This window comes from Notamacropus eugenii, chromosome 3, assembly GCF_028372415.1.
Source record: "Notamacropus eugenii isolate mMacEug1 chromosome 3, mMacEug1.pri_v2, whole genome shotgun sequence".
NCBI classification, from domain to species: Eukaryota; Metazoa; Chordata; class Mammalia; order Diprotodontia; family Macropodidae; genus Notamacropus; species Notamacropus eugenii.
This window is the reverse complement of record NC_092874.1, coordinates 283344597-283363677: the sequence shown is the minus strand read 5'-3', so window position 1 is coordinate 283363677 and position 19081 is coordinate 283344597. Positions and strand designations below refer to the sequence as shown.

The 19081-nt window shown below is 37.2% G+C and overlaps 1 protein-coding gene across 1 annotated transcript in view; it reads right to left on the bottom strand.

Moving 5' to 3' along the window:
• The window catches only part of NR1H4 (nuclear receptor subfamily 1 group H member 4), a 73788-nt gene extending 54964 nt beyond the window's left edge, over positions 1-18824 (bottom strand). Inside the window, exons 1-2 of the mRNA XM_072655685.1 lie at positions 18718-18824; positions 6134-6271 (exon numbers count right to left, since the gene is read on the bottom strand). Coding sequence (XP_072511786.1) covers positions 6134-6218 — 85 coding nt within the window. The 5' untranslated portion in view covers positions 6219-6271; positions 18718-18824. The remainder of the gene's footprint in view (positions 1-6133; positions 6272-18717) is intronic.
• Positions 18825-19081: the final 257 nt, after the last annotated feature.

The following is a 19081-nucleotide window of genomic DNA, read 5'->3' as shown; positions in this document are numbered from 1 at the left end:
TAATTCAATTCAATAACACATAGTGGTGCAGTAGATATTCTGCTGGCTCTAAAGTCAAAGGAATTGGGTGCAAATCCAGCTTCTGATGTTTACTACCTGTGTGACCTTGGGTAGATCATTTAACCATTCCATGCCTCAGTTTCCTTATCTGAAAAATGAGGAAGTTAAACTAGATGGGCTCTGAAGTTTCTATCAGCTTTAGATCACTGACCCCAAGATGCTAAGTATCTACTTACTATGTGCCAAGTACTAAACAAAAATCAGCTCTGACCTCAAAGAGCTTACATCCTACTGGAGGGATATGATGCATGGAAACTTAGATTTTTTGGAAGGTACCTTAAAGGCCATCTAGTCCATGCCCCTCATTTTACAGATAAGGAAACCGAGGCAGAGGTTTGATCCTTATCGGGATTTAAAAAAGTAGTAAGCATCTGAAACAGAATCTGAATTCACATCTTTCTGAATCCAAGACCTGAACTCCAGCCAGAAAATTATCTAGTACATAAGCCAGCAAAACTAAAATATATACAAAGCAACTTCAAGAAAGAGAAAATACTGATAAATAGAGAGGGAAAAGGAGAGGCTGATGTTGAGGATAATGATGACAAACTTGAGTTAATATAGAACTTTCAGGTTTACAAAGTCCTTTTCATACATTATTTCACTTGATCCTCACAACCATCCTATGGGATGAATGCTATTATTACCTCAGTTTCATCAATAGAGCAACTAAGTGAAGAGAAGTTGAGTGATTTTCCTAGTGTCACACAGCTGGTTTGTGCCACAAAGAAGATTTGAACCTAAATCTCCTCAACTCCAAGTTATAAGATTATAGATTTAGAGACAGAAGGAATCAGAGGGCATACTGAATCTATGCCCCTCATTTTACAGATGACAAAACTGAAGCACAATTAAGTTATATGACTTCCTCAGTGTCACACAGTAGGAGACATAGATAGGATTTGAACTCAGGTCTTCCTGACTCCAAGTCCAGTATTCTAGTCAACTCGACATGATGCCTCAAGGCAACAAAAAAATCAAATGCTATGTTAGTTCATTCCATCGAAAGGTTAGTTACATTTAAACCATGAAAGTGTGGTGCTGGAGTCCAAATAGATAAGATTTTTAAGATTAAAAACCCAACTGATGAGTTTTTAATGGTAGAATCAAGAGGATAACAGAAGAAGAGGGCTGCTGCTAGGAATTTCTTGGAAAATATATGGTTATTCTCTGTCTAGGCTATTGATTTTGTTTTTCTTCAAAGGAAAAGTTCTTGTTGGCTCCATGAAAAGTTGCTGTGCTACACAAGAAACCACTGGACTTTGAACCAGAAAGCCTATGTCCTAGGTTCAACCCTGCTCCTTACTTGTTGGGTGATTTCAGTAAGTCATGTCCCATTTCTGGGCATCAATTCCCTGCTCTACAACAGGGCTCCTTAAACTTTTTTCCATCCACAACCCCTTCTTGCCTGAGAAATTTTTACACAACCCTGGGTATACGAGTATATAAAATAAGTATACAAATCAAAATTTATTGATAATACACCATAAAGAAATTTATTTTAAAACAATTCTTTGGTACATGTATAATTTTGCCATTTACTAAAGATGAAAGCAAATTTGCACACTAAAGGGATGGATGTCCTTGTTTATTGTTACATAAAGAATTAAATCTTGGCAGAGTATTTGATATTGCAGACTGGAGAGCATCTTCAACATTTTTCAGAGTTTTAGGATTGTCAATGCTGAGAACACCACTTGGCATAAATAAGTAATACAAAATGGCAGAAGTATGTTCAGGACCATTTTAGAATTTGTTGAAAATTCTCTCCTAATTCCAAGCCAAAATTCATTTAACAATTTTGTATGTACAGTAAAAAAAAAAACACTGCAATTCATAATATACAAGAGTCTCACATCTGAGCCAAGGTGTTTCTGGCAGCATTCATTGGCGTTGTGTGGTGGGATGACATATGCAGTACAATGTGCACATGTTGTGTGATCAGAACCAGCAGTGAAGTCACAAGATGAAACACGGGCAAGAGCTGCCAGAAACACCTCAGATTCATTAGGTGCTGGATTTTGAATTAGTTTTTGGTTGTTGTGTGTTCAGAAATCTGTTATTGTTACCAAATTTTTGTGACCCCCACACTCAGTTTTGCAACCCCACAATTTAAGAAGCACTGCTCTATAAAATGAGAAAGGTGAACTCCACGATCTCTACAATTCTTTATAGGTCTGATATTTACTGTTTCCATGAAATCCACAATGTTTCCCTTCATTTATTACAATGATTAAAAATTATTAGGGCTATGAGATCATTGTCCTCTTTGAAAGGGCTTGGATTTCTTAAGGGTGCATGCAATTTTTACTGGCACCTCTCTGAGCTTGGTGGCCATTTGTGAGTGGCCATTTGAGCCAATCTTATGGTGTTGAAAATCTCTATTACTTAACTACTTTGGCCCTTTGAGGCCATGTGCATAACTCATGGGGAGAGGTAGCATATTTTCATTTCCAGCTGAGAAAACCGAGGATCAAAGAGGTTAGATGACTGTCCCATTGATGTTATAACTCTGGTTCTGCTCACTTTACTCTGCATCAGTTCATATAAGTCTTTCTATGTTTCTTTAAAACCACTCCCTTGACTATTTCATATAGCACAATAGTATTCCATTACTTTCACATACCAAAATTTGTTCAGGTATTCTCCAATTGATGGGCATCCCCTTAGTTGATAGTTTTTTTTCCCCATAAAAAGAGTCACTTTAAATATTTGTAACTACACACCCATATACAGAGAGAGAGAAGGAGGATATATATATATATATATATATATATATAGAGAGAGAGAGAGAGAGAGAGAGAGAGAGAGAGAGAGAGAGAGAGAGAGAGAGAGAGAGAGAGAGAGAGAGAGAGAATCGATAAAATACCAGTAACTCCCAACCCCTATGTCTATTTGTTCAATCTTGCAAAATATTTGTGAGAATAATTTACACTCATGTACCACAGATATTCTTGATAAAATGGAGAGACTTTGTACAATCAGGCTTTCATAAACAACATCCTATAGCAGACCACACCTTTAGAGTCACACAATTAATTGAAAGGTGTAAAGAATACAAAAAGATACTGTGTCTGCTAACTTTTAAAAGAATTTGATTCAGTTGCCCAAAATGTTGCCTTAATGGCAAGTTATTTACCATGCATTTGTTCAGATCATATAGACTCCTGGAAAAATGTAACAGTGGAGACAGCTTTGTTCAAATAGCATCTCATTATCAGTATCTAATGAAACATTGGCCTTTGGCAACCCACCACCATGAAATACATCCCATAGAGTGATCAAATGGAAGACGTTTCACTATAAATGGTGAGATCTTCCAGTTGTCCTTGTTTATAGATGACATCAGGTTGATTGCAATCTCAAACCCTGGAATCCCACCAAACTTCCTGAGGTCCTTGATATTATGAGCTGAGCCCAAATTTGGCAAGGTCCAGCAGGTTGAAGGTTTTTGAGGTGGCTGTCAAAATGTACTAGTCACTACTGAATCATAAAATCAAATTAAAATTACTTTTTAATTGAAATTTTTAAATATATAGTACAAGATTAAAAAAGGCATGAAACAAACTGTCCTTTCAAAGTCTGGAACTGAAGGAAGCATACCATAGACAGTTTGAGCACAGGAAAATATTCCTAGCAACCTTTCGAACCTTCTGGGCAATCATTTTAAACTTCAAATCATCAGGGCTACAAAGTAGTAACTTGGGTAAGTCACAGAGCTGGGCAAAGACAGGACTGTAGTCACAACAGCTAAAACAGTCCTGGAAGCTGAGTCAAGCTCTCACTACATATAATCATTCCAAAGAGTTTTTCGTAACAAAATACACAGGAACAACCAACTGGATGAAAACTGTATTTTGTTTACAATTGGAAGAACACAGGTATATGTATTGTATATTTATATTATATTATATGTGTGTATAGATATTTGCACACATTTGTTTGTGTATAATATATATACATATATATATATATATCTGTGTATGTATATATAGTAAATGGTCAGTGAACCAGATAATAAAACAATCAATCATTATTCAGCATCAACTATGTGTCAAAGACTGTCCTAGTTCCTGGGGATACAAATTTTAAAAAAAATCCTTATTCGTAAAACATATATACACATTCTAATGGGGGAGATAAGAAGTCCAAATATAAATACTGTACAGGATAAATAAATATAAATGTATACTGGACTTGTAGTCAACAAGACATGGGTTAAAATCCTGCTTCAGATACTTACCTGAGCCACGTCATTTCATTTTTCTTAGACCTAGTTTTTCCTTCTGTAAAATGGGAATAGTAATGGCACTTACTTCACTGTGAGGATTGTTTGAAATAATATGTGTAAAACACCTTATTAAACTGATACATAAGTATGAGCTATTATTACTCGAGGAGCATTTTACATATATTGTACCATTTGGGTATTATAACAACCTTGTGAATTAGGTATTGTAAGTGTTATTATCTTCATTTTTCAGATGAAGAAACTGAGGTTCAGAGATATGAAGTGACTTGTTTGTGGTCACATAGCATCAGAGACAAAAACTGAACAAACGTCCTTCTGACACCAAGTTAAGTACTCCATCTGCTGTACCCTAGAAGGCATGAAATGTCATAGTCTCTGAAGAATTAAAGTCACAAGTCACTCAAAAGGTAGTAAAGAGATACATGTCAGGCCTGAGTAAGTCACAACATATCATCAACATTCTCACGCAGAAGAAGTAGTGTAAAGCTTACTAACAGAAAAGATGGGCCAGTCATGAATTAAGGATGAATGATAGCCAATGGACCATTCATTGTTCCATTGTTATCCAAGTAATGTCTAGAGATCATAAGATGATAGTCCTAAAGTTGAAAGCATCTTCAGAAGCACTCTAGCCCAAACTCCTTATTTTACTGATGAGGAAACTGAGTCCCCAATGAAGGCACTAGAACATTAGGAAAAGTCCCCTGTAAAGTATATACAGGATAGGTATGGCCAAGGGTCACCCAAGATAGGCAGGTTTGTGTGGGAACTGCCATTGGAGGGAATATCTCTATTCATGAAATCAAGCATTTATTGATCATCTACTATCATCTATAACAGGGGTTCTTAACCTTTTTTGAGTCACTGACTCTTCTGGTAGTCTGGCAAAGTCTATGGACCCTAATACTACTGAAGTTTGGTGCCTAAGATTATAACTGGAAGAAATGCTAAATTTCAGTCAGAAGTTAGTAAATATAAAGATGTAATGTTTTTGTTATCCAAGTTCACAGAACCCCCTGAAGTCAAAGCATCCATGGATATCAAGTTAAGAACCCTTGATTTATAATATGCTTATGGAGAATGAAAGGAAGGAAAATGTAAGCCCCCATCAGGGCTGGTCTCACATATAAATAAGGTAAAAGGTCATCTATGTATGTCCTATGATTTGAAGGATCTGGAAGGCTGCTCTCATTTTTAATCTCTCCCACTTCCTGCTTTTTGCTGATGTTCTCAATTGAAGAAAAAGTTAATGAGGTGCTTTTATAAGTATATAAAGTGTAGTAACATATCATTTTATGGTATTATTTACTTACTAATGTACTACTAACAACGTAGTACAAAATGTCCTCAGTTTGACTGAAATGACTAATCTAACTCAGTCGCTATAGTTTCTCTCAGCAGGACAATGAACAACTTCAATCAGTATAATGGAGAACTGCCAAGGAAAAGTTTATTACAGATAATCTGAGCCTTTAATTGGCATCATATTAAACTATAAGTGTTATTACTAACAGAGGAAGCATTCTTCAGGCTCCTTTAGAATATTATAAGGAGCTCTGGGCTGGGAGTCAGAACAACATTCTACTCTTGGGTGTACTCCTAATCAACTGTGAGACCTTGGACAAATCAGTTAGCCTCTGGCACCCCTACTTTTCTCATCTATAAAATGAGTGGGTTGGTGTACATGGCCTTGATATTCCTTGAAGGTCTAACATTCTATGACTTCCAAATGGAAGACTACCCAGGGAGATGAGATAACCTCTTCAGGGATCCCACTGGGCATTCCCAAATTGTTAGTTAAAGCTCAAAGTTATAACTCACCATATAAAGGAGAATTCTCAAGAAAAGAAAATTCTTCTGAAGAAGGTAAATGGGTTTGTCCAATGAGATTCGTTTCTGATCCCATCCAGGCACTCAGTAATCTGAGAATACTCTCCACATATATGTTGATGAGAAATCCTTACAGATAGAAAACAAAAATAGAGCTAAATTTTAAAAGGAGGCTAATAATTCTTTACACACATTTTTCAGCAAGCCTGGCTTAACAGTCAGCCTTTGGTTTCAGATTTTATTTCTGATATTTACTATCTGTATGAGTCTGGTTAAGTAATTTCATTTTCCTGGCTTTAAGATTGCTTATCTGTGAAATAAGGAGTAGGGATGGTCTAAATGGTCTCTGAGATTCCTTCTAAGTGAGTCTATGATCCTGCTTCTTGTTTGTGGTGGTGGTAGTGGTGGTGGTGGCTGCTGATTTTTGAAAAAGACAAATGACATCACAAGGTGATGTCTTGACTTGTGCATGACTTGAATTTAGCTATCTCCACTCAGTACCTAAGAGTTTTTCTTTCTTTCTTCCTTCCTTTCTTTCCTTTCTTCCTTCTTTGCTACCTTCCTTCCTTTCCTTTCCTTTCTTTTCCTTCCTTCCTTTCCTCCTTCTCTGTCTGTCTCTCTGTCTCTATCTGTCTCCATCTCTTTTTGTTTCTGTCTCTGTCTCTTTCTGTCCCTGTCTCTCTCTGTCTCTCTCTCTGTCTCTCTTTCTCTCTCTCTGTCTCTCTGTCTCTGTCTCTCTGCCTCTGTCTCTCTCTTTCTCTCTGTCTCTGTCTCCGTCTGTCTGTCTGTCTGTCTGTCTCTCTCTTTTTCTTTCTCTAGTCCTAGCCTGGAATTTCATCAGGATTAGAAACTCTCCCTGTAAAAAGTCACTCCACTGATACAGATTAGGGATGGCTCTAAAACTTAGTGTCTAGAAAGTTTCCTGTGACATTAACAGTTGAAGAAGTGCCTGTTAATTACACAGTTAATTTAAGTAAGTCAGAACTTGAACCTAGCTATTCCTGACATTTCCTTTTCCTAGTCCCATTTCTTCTTTCAGACACTCAGCCCAACCCAAGGCTCAGAGCATAGTTCTAGGAGTAGGGAATACTTCCTTATGATTATAACTTTGTCCTTGAATATGCTTTACCTTGGCCTTGGACAAACCATATAACTTTCTGATACTGTTCTATATTGGAGTTTCAAAATAGTTTTTAAAATACATCTATCTATTTGTCTATATGTATATGTATATATGCACACACATATAATATATGAGTTTCTAAACTGTTTTAGAAACTGTTTATATGTATAAATATATACACATATGTATGTATATTTCAGTTCTGAAACCATTGCAAAAACAATCTGAGTGTGTGTGTGTGTGTGTGTGTGTGTGAAGCCTCCAGATCTTTTTTTCAGATGAACTGTTATTCAACTATGTCTCTCTCATGTGGTACTGGAAAATTTAATTTTTTTAAAACCCAAATGTAGGACTTGATATTAATCCCTATTTAGTTTCATTTCGCTAAATTAGGTCCGAAGTTCACATCTACTTGCCTATCACAGCTTTGTATGCACCTTTCAAAACATTTCAAAAATAATAGCAGTGACATAGTTAATGCCTTGTAAGCTATAAAGTTATATGAATATACATATATCAGTTAGTCAGTGAATAAGCATTTATTAAGGACCTACTAAGTGCTAAGCACTGTGCTAAGTGCTACAAAGAAACACAAAAAAAGAATACAAAAGGATGCAAAGAAGGTAAAAGACAAACTAAACCCCAAACATTCCCTGTCCTCGAGGGGCTCATAATCTTATGGACATGTAAATAATCATGTGTGGACAAAACTCATACAGAATAAATAGGAGATACTCAAAGAGAGAGACAGAAACAGAGACAGAGATACTCAATACTTCAATGAGATTGAAATTAAGGGGGGGGGGGGGAGGGTCAGGAAAGGCTTCTTGTGTAGCAATTATCTTCTTTCCACAAGCTAGGTGGCTCTTCATTGAGTTTTTATTGGATATGGCGTCACACTGACTTTCTATCATCCAAAGACTGACCTGGCAACATTCAGAGAAGTTCATTTTGGTTTCAGAACATTCCTTTCTCATTGGACTGCGCTCCAAGCCCTGGGCCAGGCAGCCTCTTGGATCCTCAGAGTACCTCAAATGACCCCAGGGTGGAATGAAGTTATCAGCCACAATTGTCAATGATCACCTAATGGTTTAAGAGTCTCATTGGAAGAAGGCATGTCTGTCCCAACAAAACTGCACAACTCTAAAGTACTTAATAAGGAAAAAATTCTTGAAAACCATTTCATAAATGATGAAGGCATTGTTATCTGCATCAGTGGAGATAGGACCTTCACCAAGGAGATCACAAATCATTCAAGTACGAAGTATCGTTATTATTTTAAATACTTTCTTCCATCATGAGTGACATATGAACTAAGGTAAAGAAGTAAACAGAGCCAGGAAAAATACATACAATGACTACAAAATGTAAGTTAAAAGAACATTAACAGTCAAATGAAATTGACTATGAAGGATAATGACCAAGCCCAGCCTCCAAGCAGAGATATAGGGAGGCACCTCCTCAGTCCCATCCTTTGCAGAAGTCAGGGATTATGGGGGTGGGACACTGAATATCTATACATCTTCCTTCAGAGACTATCTCCAATTTATCCCATATAATTCTTGTTTTAACATAGTTGCTTGCATTTTCTCTTCTCCTTATGAGACTGTAAGTTTTTTGAGAACAGGAATTTTCCCATATTTTTGTCATTCTTTATATTTTCATTACTTATCACAGTGACTGGTATACTCTAGGTGCTTAATAGATGTTTATTAATTGACTGATAGTACAGTGTCTGGCACATAGTAGGCACTTAATAAATGCTTGCTGACTTGACTTGTTAATATGTTGATTAATATGGTCCAAAAGTTTTTCCCTCTATATTTTACTCTTTGTTATAAGCAATGGCTCCCAGAAAGTGGGATGAAGAGGGGTATGTTGGGAAATGTAGATGATGGAAGAACAAAAGATATCTAGACATTTCAAAATACTTTGATAGTCACATAGAAAAATGAATACGAGTAAATAAGTATTAAGCACACAACCCAGGAGAACAAAATGGGGGTCAATTATTTTCAGGAAAATACATACATACATACATACATACATACATACATACATACATACATACATATATATATACACACATTATCTCAATCATTTGTGAAGTACCTTCTACGTACTGTATGATGCTGTAGGTGCTGAGGATAGAGAAAAAGGCAGTCAAATGTACGTGTTACTAGTGAAAGGTAAGGAGGACAAGCACAATACTTTTTTTTAATCATTATAATTTGATTGACTTAGGGAAGCACCAATGAAGAAATATCCTTTCCCAAGGCAAAACAGCTCCTGTCCTGCAGTTTAGTCTTGAAGAGATGCCTGGAGCAAGGAAAAATCAAGTGACTGGACCAGGCATCTGAGGCAATATTTGAATCCAGATTTTCTTCATTAAAGTTGGTTCCCTGACCATTACATGATGGCTGCCCCCAAGTGAAAATGTTCAGTGATTTCTCAACTGTTCCATGTATCCAGGAACACTTGACATTAACATCTCTGTGACAGAGGACATGTTGAAATAACTTGGCAGTTTTCTGAGGTGGAAATTAAATCAACATTATTAGCTCAAGAGTAGACCACTCTGTCCCTAAATGATATCCTCTCTAATTGGCCCATGAGAGTCTCTCCCTTTTTCAAAATACACAAGAGTGAAAGGCTAAGAGGTCAAACAGAGAGAGAGATCCTAAAGCACTGGGTAGTTATTTTTCAAGAGTTTCACATCCATCTCTGAGAAAGGAAATTCCACAGCTTCCCTTGATAACGTATTGTAGGATCTGAGAGTCCAAAGAGCCAGGAAATGGCTTCAGATATCTCCCCCAAATTCTTTCACTGTAATTTAAAATCCATAGCCTCCTTTGGGCATAAAGGAAATATTACTTATTTCAGTAAAATTTCCTATACTTTGGTCCCATTTTAAGAACTTCCTCATATTCAAGGAAGCAGTAGGGGAATAATTCAATTCAATCCAATTCAACAAACACCTACTGAGTATCAGGTCCTATGCTAGATACCAAGGATAGAAAGACCAAAGTACATTGGTCCTTGCCTCCAAGGGCTTATATCAAGAGTATTCATCACTTCAGGCACAAGGGATCAGGTCTTGCTTTCAAGGAGTACTAGTTGTGGAGTTTTGGGCAAATCACCTCACTTCTCAGGTCTTGAAGCAACTCTTTAAGGCCATATGCTATTGAGAAGGTAGCAACCTGCATTAGTAGAGGGAGTGTCCTCTTTTGAGAGTTCCCTACACCAAAGAAATCACAAGTTTCATCCCATTCACTCTATAAGCTACCCTAGGCTTTAGGGAGAGAGAGAGCAGAGTTCTGGATTTGTCATCAGAGGACCTGAGTTCAAATCTTTGCTGTGACCCTAACTAGCTTGGACCTTGAGCACTGGGCCTCAGTTTCTTCACAGTGAAATAAAGATTTTTGTGCCAGATCCCCTCTCTAGTCTCTTCCAGCTCTAAATCTATGTCCCTGTGATCCTAAGAATAGGAATAAGTTGGCACTTAGCGCTTTTAATGGACATAAACACTTTACGTACCTCTCTCATTAGTTTCTCATAACAATCCTGTGAGGTGCTGGCATTCTCCCCATTTTACTGTTGAGGAAATTGTGGCTCACAAAAGGTAAATAACTTGACTAGGGTCTCACAGGTAAAAGGTGTCAGAGTCAAAAAGCAAACCCAAGTCTTCCTGACCTCAAGTTCAAGCCACTGTCCAGTCTTGCGTCCCTGCCTTTTGGCTTCCTTCACCTCATTATCATGCTCCTATAGTCTGCTGAGGCATGTGTAGCTTGTATGGTGCACAGGGTTGAGACTGGACCTGTGGTTTTATTGATTCAGGGAACTGCCAGGTGAGGGAACTCCCTCTAACCATGATGCAACTTAACTTCTTAGAGAGTGACCTAGAGAGCTCTCAGAGGTTGAGTGAAATGCCTAGGGTCACCCAGCTAAGGATGACTCAAACTCAACTCTTACTGGCTCCCAGGTTTCATCTACCAAGCCACATGCCTCTTATGTGGTACATGATAATCCCCAAATCTTGTCCATTCACTTATGTCAAGTCTCTCTCTCCTCCCCATTTGAATTCTGAGAACAGCTCTGTATGTTTTCTCACTAAATTTCTTCCTGTTTAATTCTACCAACTTCTTTGACTTTGGGAATGTTGATAATAGACAAATCTATATGGATTTCATTCTTCCTTTGAAACAAAGGGTGAAAGACCACATACTTGATAATATATACCACTTCCTGAAAAATAAACCAAGCTATTTTGAAAAAGTGCCATCACATATTTTTGAACCCATTGATATTCCTCATCCATAAAATGGGCATAAATAATACCTTCAATCACCATTTCACATTATCATGAGGTTCAACTGAAATAATGAATGTAATGAAATGTAAACCTTCAGGTGCTTAGAAATGAACATCTAATTCTGTTTTACTACAAGGTTAAGTTTAGCCTCTTCTCATAAAGCAATATTTATATAAATATGCTATTTGTATATTAGTTATTTAGATTTAATAATAGTATATTTTAATAATATTTCATTCACTTAATTATCTTATATAATGATAACATATTATGTATTATTTTATTTCTGTTTTAAAATATATTTAATAATAGGATATTTATATAAACTTTATATTTATATTTTATTTATTTTTTTATAGAATATAAAATATATTCACATATAAAATTTTTCTATTTCATTTATTAACATTATATAAAGTATATTCATATTACATAAAACATTTTTATCATTTTATTTATCATTTATGTTATCCTATAAAAGCTATATTTATAAGCTCCTTGAGAGTAGAGATTGCTTAGTTCTTTATATTTTGTGACCCCAGCAATGAGTATCTAAGCGCCTGCTAAGAACAGCTCCTAGTATACAGTAGGTGCTTGATAAATGCTTGTTTATTGATATTGTTATTTCAAAATTTTGGCGGTGACCCAATATATGGCTTTTGTTTTTTTACCTTAACATCTCAGAGCTAAAATACTCAAATTTCAAAAACTGGGTGGCAATCTGGTTGTATATACATAAAATAGTACCATGTATGTGGCCTTTCACTTCTGCAATCCAATTTTGATTTTAGGATCATGAGATCACTCATCTAGAGCTGGGAGGGACCTCGAAGGTCATCTAAGTGAGACAGATGAGGAAAGCGAGGTCCATAGAGTTCTTAGAATCAAAGATTCAAGGAATTTAAAGCTGGAAGCACATTTTGTCTAATTCCTTAATTTTATAGATGAGGAAACAGAAACCCAGTGAGATTATAGTAAAGGCCAGGTTTGAAACCAAATCCAGTGGCTTCAGAATTAGTTTGTTATCCGTTATTTTACTTAACAGGTCAGTCCTTGGGAGTGCACCAAGGCCTAAAAGGGTTAAGTGACCTAACTAGTGTACACAGGTGGTCAGTGGCAGAGGCCAGGGCTTCCTGACTCCAAGCCCAGCCCTCTGTCCATGGTGACATATTGCCTAACTTCTAAGATGCGCTGTCTACTTCTTGAACCAGACTATCCCATTAGGAAACTGTGCCCCACTTCAAGGTCTGCTTCATGCGCTGTCTGCTTCTAAAAACAACCCAAAAGTTTTTGGAATATGCAGTGTACAAATCGCCAGGTTTGGACTCTAACTCTCTCAAGGGACTTCATTCCTACTTCCTTAAGAAAAAGGAAAAAAGGTAATCCAAGGAAACTGGGAGACAGAGGCAAATGGGAACCTGTATTATACACATAAATTATATATATAAATATATATGTACATATATTTAAATTATATATAAATCACTGATTTAAGAGACATAAATCATTTTTGTAACTTAATGGCGCAATGGACAGAATGCTAGACCTAGAATCAAGAAGACCTGAGTGCAAATCTACTCTTTGACACTTAATAGTTGCGTTACCCTGAGCAGGTAACTTAACCTGTGTCTGCCTCAATTTCTTCATCTGCAAAAATCTGTAAAATAACAGCATCTACCTCCCAGGGTTGTTATGAGGATAAAATGAGATAATATTTGTAAAGCACTTTGCAAACCTTCTAATGCTATATAAATGCATTATATATTATATATTATAAATGCATCATCATCATCATCATCTAAGTTTGCAAAGTGCTTTCTTTACATTTAACTGACAAAGGCAACCTATGATCAGATAAATCTCTTGCAATGTAGTGTTTAATTACAACAAATGGAGCTCAAACCCATGTGCTACAGGAAAATCTGAAAAAGGAAAATCTACTTCTGGCTGGGGATATCAGGGAATGATGCTTCTCTGAGGGAAGTGATGCTTGAGCTGGGCCTTGAATGATTTTGAAAGGTGGAAATGATCATTAGATCACAGATCTAAAGCTGGAAGTGAGCAAGCATTTATTATACACCTACTGTGTGTAAGAGGCACTGAGCTAAGCACCTTACAAACATTAGCTCATTCAGTCCTCACAAAAACCATGGAAGATAAGGCCTTGTATCATCCCCATTTAACAATTTAGGGAACTGAGACAGTGTTTAAGTAACTTATCCAGGGTTATACAACTCCTAATTGTCTGAACTAGATTTGAACTCAGATCTTTCCTGATTTCAGGCCCAGAATTCTAGCTGTACCACCTAGCTACCTCTAAGATAAGGACTTTAGAGAGCATATAGTCCACCACTCAGTTTTACAGATTAGTAAACCTAGATCAGAAGAGTTTAACCGATTTGCCCAAGGTTACACGGGTCATAAATGGCAAAGCTGGCATTTGAACCAAAATTATTTGATTCTAAATCTATCACTCTCTCCTCTGTTCCTCATTGGAGAGGAGGATGGAGTACATTCCAGGCATTAGGAGAGACCCTCCTATATGAATGGCTAGTAGGTTAGTTTGGGGGGACACACAATACAAAAAGGGGGATCATCCAAAATAAATCTAGGAAGGCAGTTTGGAAACAGGTTGCAGAGGACCTTAAATGTCAGGCTGAGACATTTGTGTTTTAGTTTTATTTATCCATCCATTCATTGATTCCTTTTTTATATATTTTTATACTTATTTATATATGGTTCTATTTATTTATTTAATTCAAGGGCCAGAGGGCATTCCAGACTTTTTAAGGAGACAAGTGAGCTGACCTGTACCTGAGGTAGATCATGTTGGTAGCTGGGTGGAAGATGAATGGAGAGGGATGAAATCAGGAGCCTTGCATTCAAAATGTTTGCTCTGCCTTGTACGAGCGATATGATTTTGGGCAAATCCCCTTCCCTCTCCCAATCTGCTTCTCCCATCTGTGAAACGGGCACATAGTACTTGTAGGACTAGTCTTCACTGCAGGAAAATGCTGTGGTAATTCTAGTCATTGCCATTATCTTTTTTCAACAAAATGTGTCTCCTAAAAGTAATTGGAGCCTTTGTTTCTTCCATCAGTAACTATTTACTGAATAAGTTTCCTCTAGTCTTTGACCTAATAACTTGGTCCTCAAAAGTTATCATAGTATTTTAGGGCTTGGCTAACTTATTTCTTCTCTTGCCTTTCTTCAGAAGAGCTGTCTCCATGCTCTAGAAGAATTGCATTTTAATGTCATGATTTTAAAAAGTTTAAATGAAGCTTTTTGCTAATTAAATCATATCTATTTTTGATTGATTCCTCCCCCCCTCAGCAAGCCTCCTCTAGAAGGACCCTCCATTCTACTATTTGCAAAATAAAAGGGTTGGATTAAATAACTTTTGAGGTCCCTGTTGTTTTTGGAATCGGGAATCTGGTTCAAATCCCAGCTCTGACACTACCTGTCTCATTTAGGGGCTCTCAGTTCTCTTATCTGGAAAATCAGAAGGTTGGACTGAGGTCCCTGCTGCATTCGAAGCCAGGGGTCCCAAGTTCAAACCTCAGTTCTCTTCCCAGCTGTGTGAATGTGGATGTCCTTTCCTGGACCTGTTTACTCATCTGTAAAATGATAGGATTGGATTCAATGACCTTTACCTAAGAACCTTCCAATTCTTAGATCTATGAGCTTATGGTAAGCTTCCTAACAATCTGAACCATCCCATTGTGGAAAGGGCTATTTCATCAGAGTGAGTTTTCTATCCATAGTGCAGTCTAATGAGGCAGGATGACCCTTGACTAGAATGTTATAGAGGAGATTCCTGTTTATATTTGCACTCAACTAGATAATGTGGGCTCCAACCCCAGGGGTCCCTTCTAGCCCTGAGATTCTGAGATTCTGTGTTTCATCAGTTGACTGCTGGGTTGCATCAGACCTATTGCAACATTGGCAGTCATCCAGCTTGGTCCAACAGTAAATGTGACTCACATGGGTTGGTGTGAAGGCAGGGCAGTAAGGACAGGGGAAGCCAACCCAAGCAAGAACAGATGGAAGTTTCCTTGCCCACAGAGTATCACATCCAGAAATTCATTCATGAAACCATTTCAGAGGCTAGCCATACATCTCAGAGAAGCACAAATGAGACAATCAAAGTAAGTCACCACTTCTCATTCTCAATCTCTAATAAAAACTCTCCTAAGAAAAATCATCCTTGTCATTCTCATGATCTCCACATTACTTGGGGCAGAACACTGAGCATCCTTGCCATGTCTCCTCTGGGAATGGCTTTGGTTTCTAGTGGTAGATAATTTTAATAATAAAATAGTTCCTCATGTTTCCACTGGGCTTGACTATCAGCTACATATACTCCCTGCCTTAAAAGGTTGTTAGGAGGAAAGTGCTAAATATTTCCTAGGGAATGGAGAACTAGATTTGAAGTCAGGAAGACCTGATTTCCAACCCCATCTCAGACACTTACTCATTGTGTGATGCTGGGCAAACCATTTATCTATTTTGGGCCTCAGTTTCCTTCTCTGTAAAATGAGAGGGTTGTATTCAATGATCAATGAAATCCCTTCCAGCTGTAAGTCTAGGCTCCCATAACTTTAAGCAGTTTAGACATGTGGGCACTTGTGGTTTACAGTGCCCAACACATAGCAGGTATTTAATAAATATTTTTTGCTCAACTGACTGATAGTAATAACTCATGTCTCTATAGCCACGCAGTTTACAAAATTACAGCAAGCTTGGAAATTTGATAGTATCTATATTATTGTCTCCATTTTACAGAATAGGAAACTTAAGTGACTTGCCTAAGGTCATACAGCTAGTCTGAGGGGGGAATAAAACCCATATCTCTAGACTCCAAAAATAAAACTGCAAACTATTTTTAAGCACTCCATCTCACATTCCAGAAATGTGATTAGAGATTACAATGAAAACAAACAAAAAATTGCTCATTTTCTTGCCCCCTAAAAAAACTTTTAAAAATGATTTATTATATACATAACATTAAGCATCTCTTTGATGAATGAATATGTGACCTCATAGACTTGCATAGACTCCCTTCTTTTGATGCATGTCTGCCCATCTTATATAATTCTTGTTCATACCTTTCCAAAGATATGCTGCCAGGGATCTACCCAAAACTCCGGGTGCTTTTCTTGCTAAGTCTCTTGACATTTCTAGGTTAGCAATGCCACGTCAAAGGTACCAATCTCCTATGGACCCAACCAATTAAACTTGCTTTGCAATTGCTTACATTTAAATACACGAAATTGAATGCCTAAAATGTCCTAACAACTTTCAGATATTCCCTCTAAATCTCCGTTAGCATTCTCTCCATCTATTCATTTCTATTCAGTTTTTCTCCCTTGTGGTCCTAGACACTGAAAGATCTGGTCTAGTTCTGAGTAATATTTTTTCTGTTTCATTTTGTATTGCCTAGCTCACAGGATTATAGCTTTAAAGCTTGAGGGCATCCCAATCTCCCTTAATTCTAGTGCCTTCCCTCGATTAATGATACCCAATTTTTCCTATAGATAACTTGTTGTACATAGTTATTTACATGTGGTCTCCTCCATTAGATTGTGGGGTCTTTGAGAGTGCATTTAGGGTTATCTTTTGCCTTTCTTTGTATGCTCAATTCTTAGGACAGTGCCTGGCACACAGTAGGCATTTAATAAATGCTTTTTGGTCATTGAGTAGACAGCCAGTTTTGTACATGGTTGTTTCATGAATGTCTCTCCCATTAGACTATGAAACTCCTTAAGATCAGGCATAGTCTTTTACCTTTCTTTGCATGTCTAGAGCTTAAGACAGTCCTGAGTACATGGTAGTCACTTAAAAAATGTTTATTGACTTATTAATTATTGAGTCAAACCCCTTCATTTTACAGATGAGGAAATTGACTGTGGAGTCAAAGGATGTGAGTTTGAATCCTGCCTATATGACCCGGGTGAATTGTTTAACTTCCCTGGGCTACAGTTTCTTCTATAAAATAAGGGACTTGGCCAAGATGACCTCCAGGATCCCTTCCATCTCTAAATCCATGATCCTATGAAGACCAGAGATTCCAAAGTGAATTGTCCCAACAGAAGGTGAGCAGATAGATAGTAAGCTATAGGACCAGGATTTTTACTTGTATCTTTTGACTACTCTCAGTACCCTTCCTAACATACCACCCTTCCTTTCCTAAAGGTCTCTCCATTCTCATTCTTCTTTCCCAATATGATCAACGTGGAAATATGTTTAATATGATTGTACATGTATAGACTATATTAGATTGCTTGCCATCTTGGGGAGGGAGGCAGGGAGAAAAAAAACTGGAATTCAAAATCTTATGAAAGTGAATTTTGAAAACTATCTTTACATGTAACTAGAAAAAATAAAATACTCTGAAGCATATAAAAATCAGGGTCTCTCCAAATGCCTCATGTTCCTCAAATTCATCCACTTTAAGTATGACACAGTGTTCCATTATACAAATAAATGCTTTTTATTTAACTATTTTGCTTCATTTAATATATTTGTGGTGTGGTGTGGACACTATTATAACATTATTTGAAATGTACAATTTTTAAAAAGCTCATAAAAACTTCTGGGGCCCTGAACAAAGTCAGTTGAACACGTAGCATCATTCCCCAAACTTGCTTTCTTGACCATGTCCCATCAAGGGAGATATCATATGATTAAAATAGACTCAAAAACCCTTTTTCCTCCCAGTAAGCTATGGTTGGTTATATTTAGGGACTTCTCAGTTCCCTCAGTACTCTTGTGCCCATTTAAAACAAGGATTCTTAACCTGGGATTTGGGAACTTTAAAAAATATATTTTAAGAATTCTTTTTCAACATGATTGATTTTCTTTGCAATCATCTAGGTTCTACTTTATGTGTTTAAAAGCATTATTCTGATAAGGGATCTAGAAGCTTTACTAGGGTGCCAAAGGGCCCATCACACACACACATACACATACACACGGTTAAGAAATTCTGATTTAAAGTTGGTTTTTTTTTTAAAACAAGGCTAAACCAATTACATCATAATCAAGAAAAAAGCCATCCACAACTTTCTTCTCCATTATCCAGAAAGAACATCTTCCCTCTCCCCAGCACTCTCCCCCTAACTTGGGTAAATTACTTACTTGTAAAGTCTTTGGCCAGAGTCTTGTCATTTAAGATACATAGAAAAGAGCTGTGTGCAAGTCTTCTTGCTAAATCTACAAGCCCATGAGATGTATGATGTTTTCTTGCACGGGGTGGCTTGTGGGGTAAGAGATTTTTTTAAGTGAAAGTTTGAATGATAACACATTGCCTTCTGGCCCAGCCTCATTTTTTCTTTGGCTTGCTGCCTCAATGGACACAGATTAGTCATTAACAAGTCTTCCCTGGCTACATTATCTAAACAAAGATTTGAAGACTGAGAGCCTTAGTAAATACCAGAAAAAATAGTCAAAGCATAGGCTCTGGGAAATTCCCTGGGAACCCAACTGGACAAGATTCTCATCC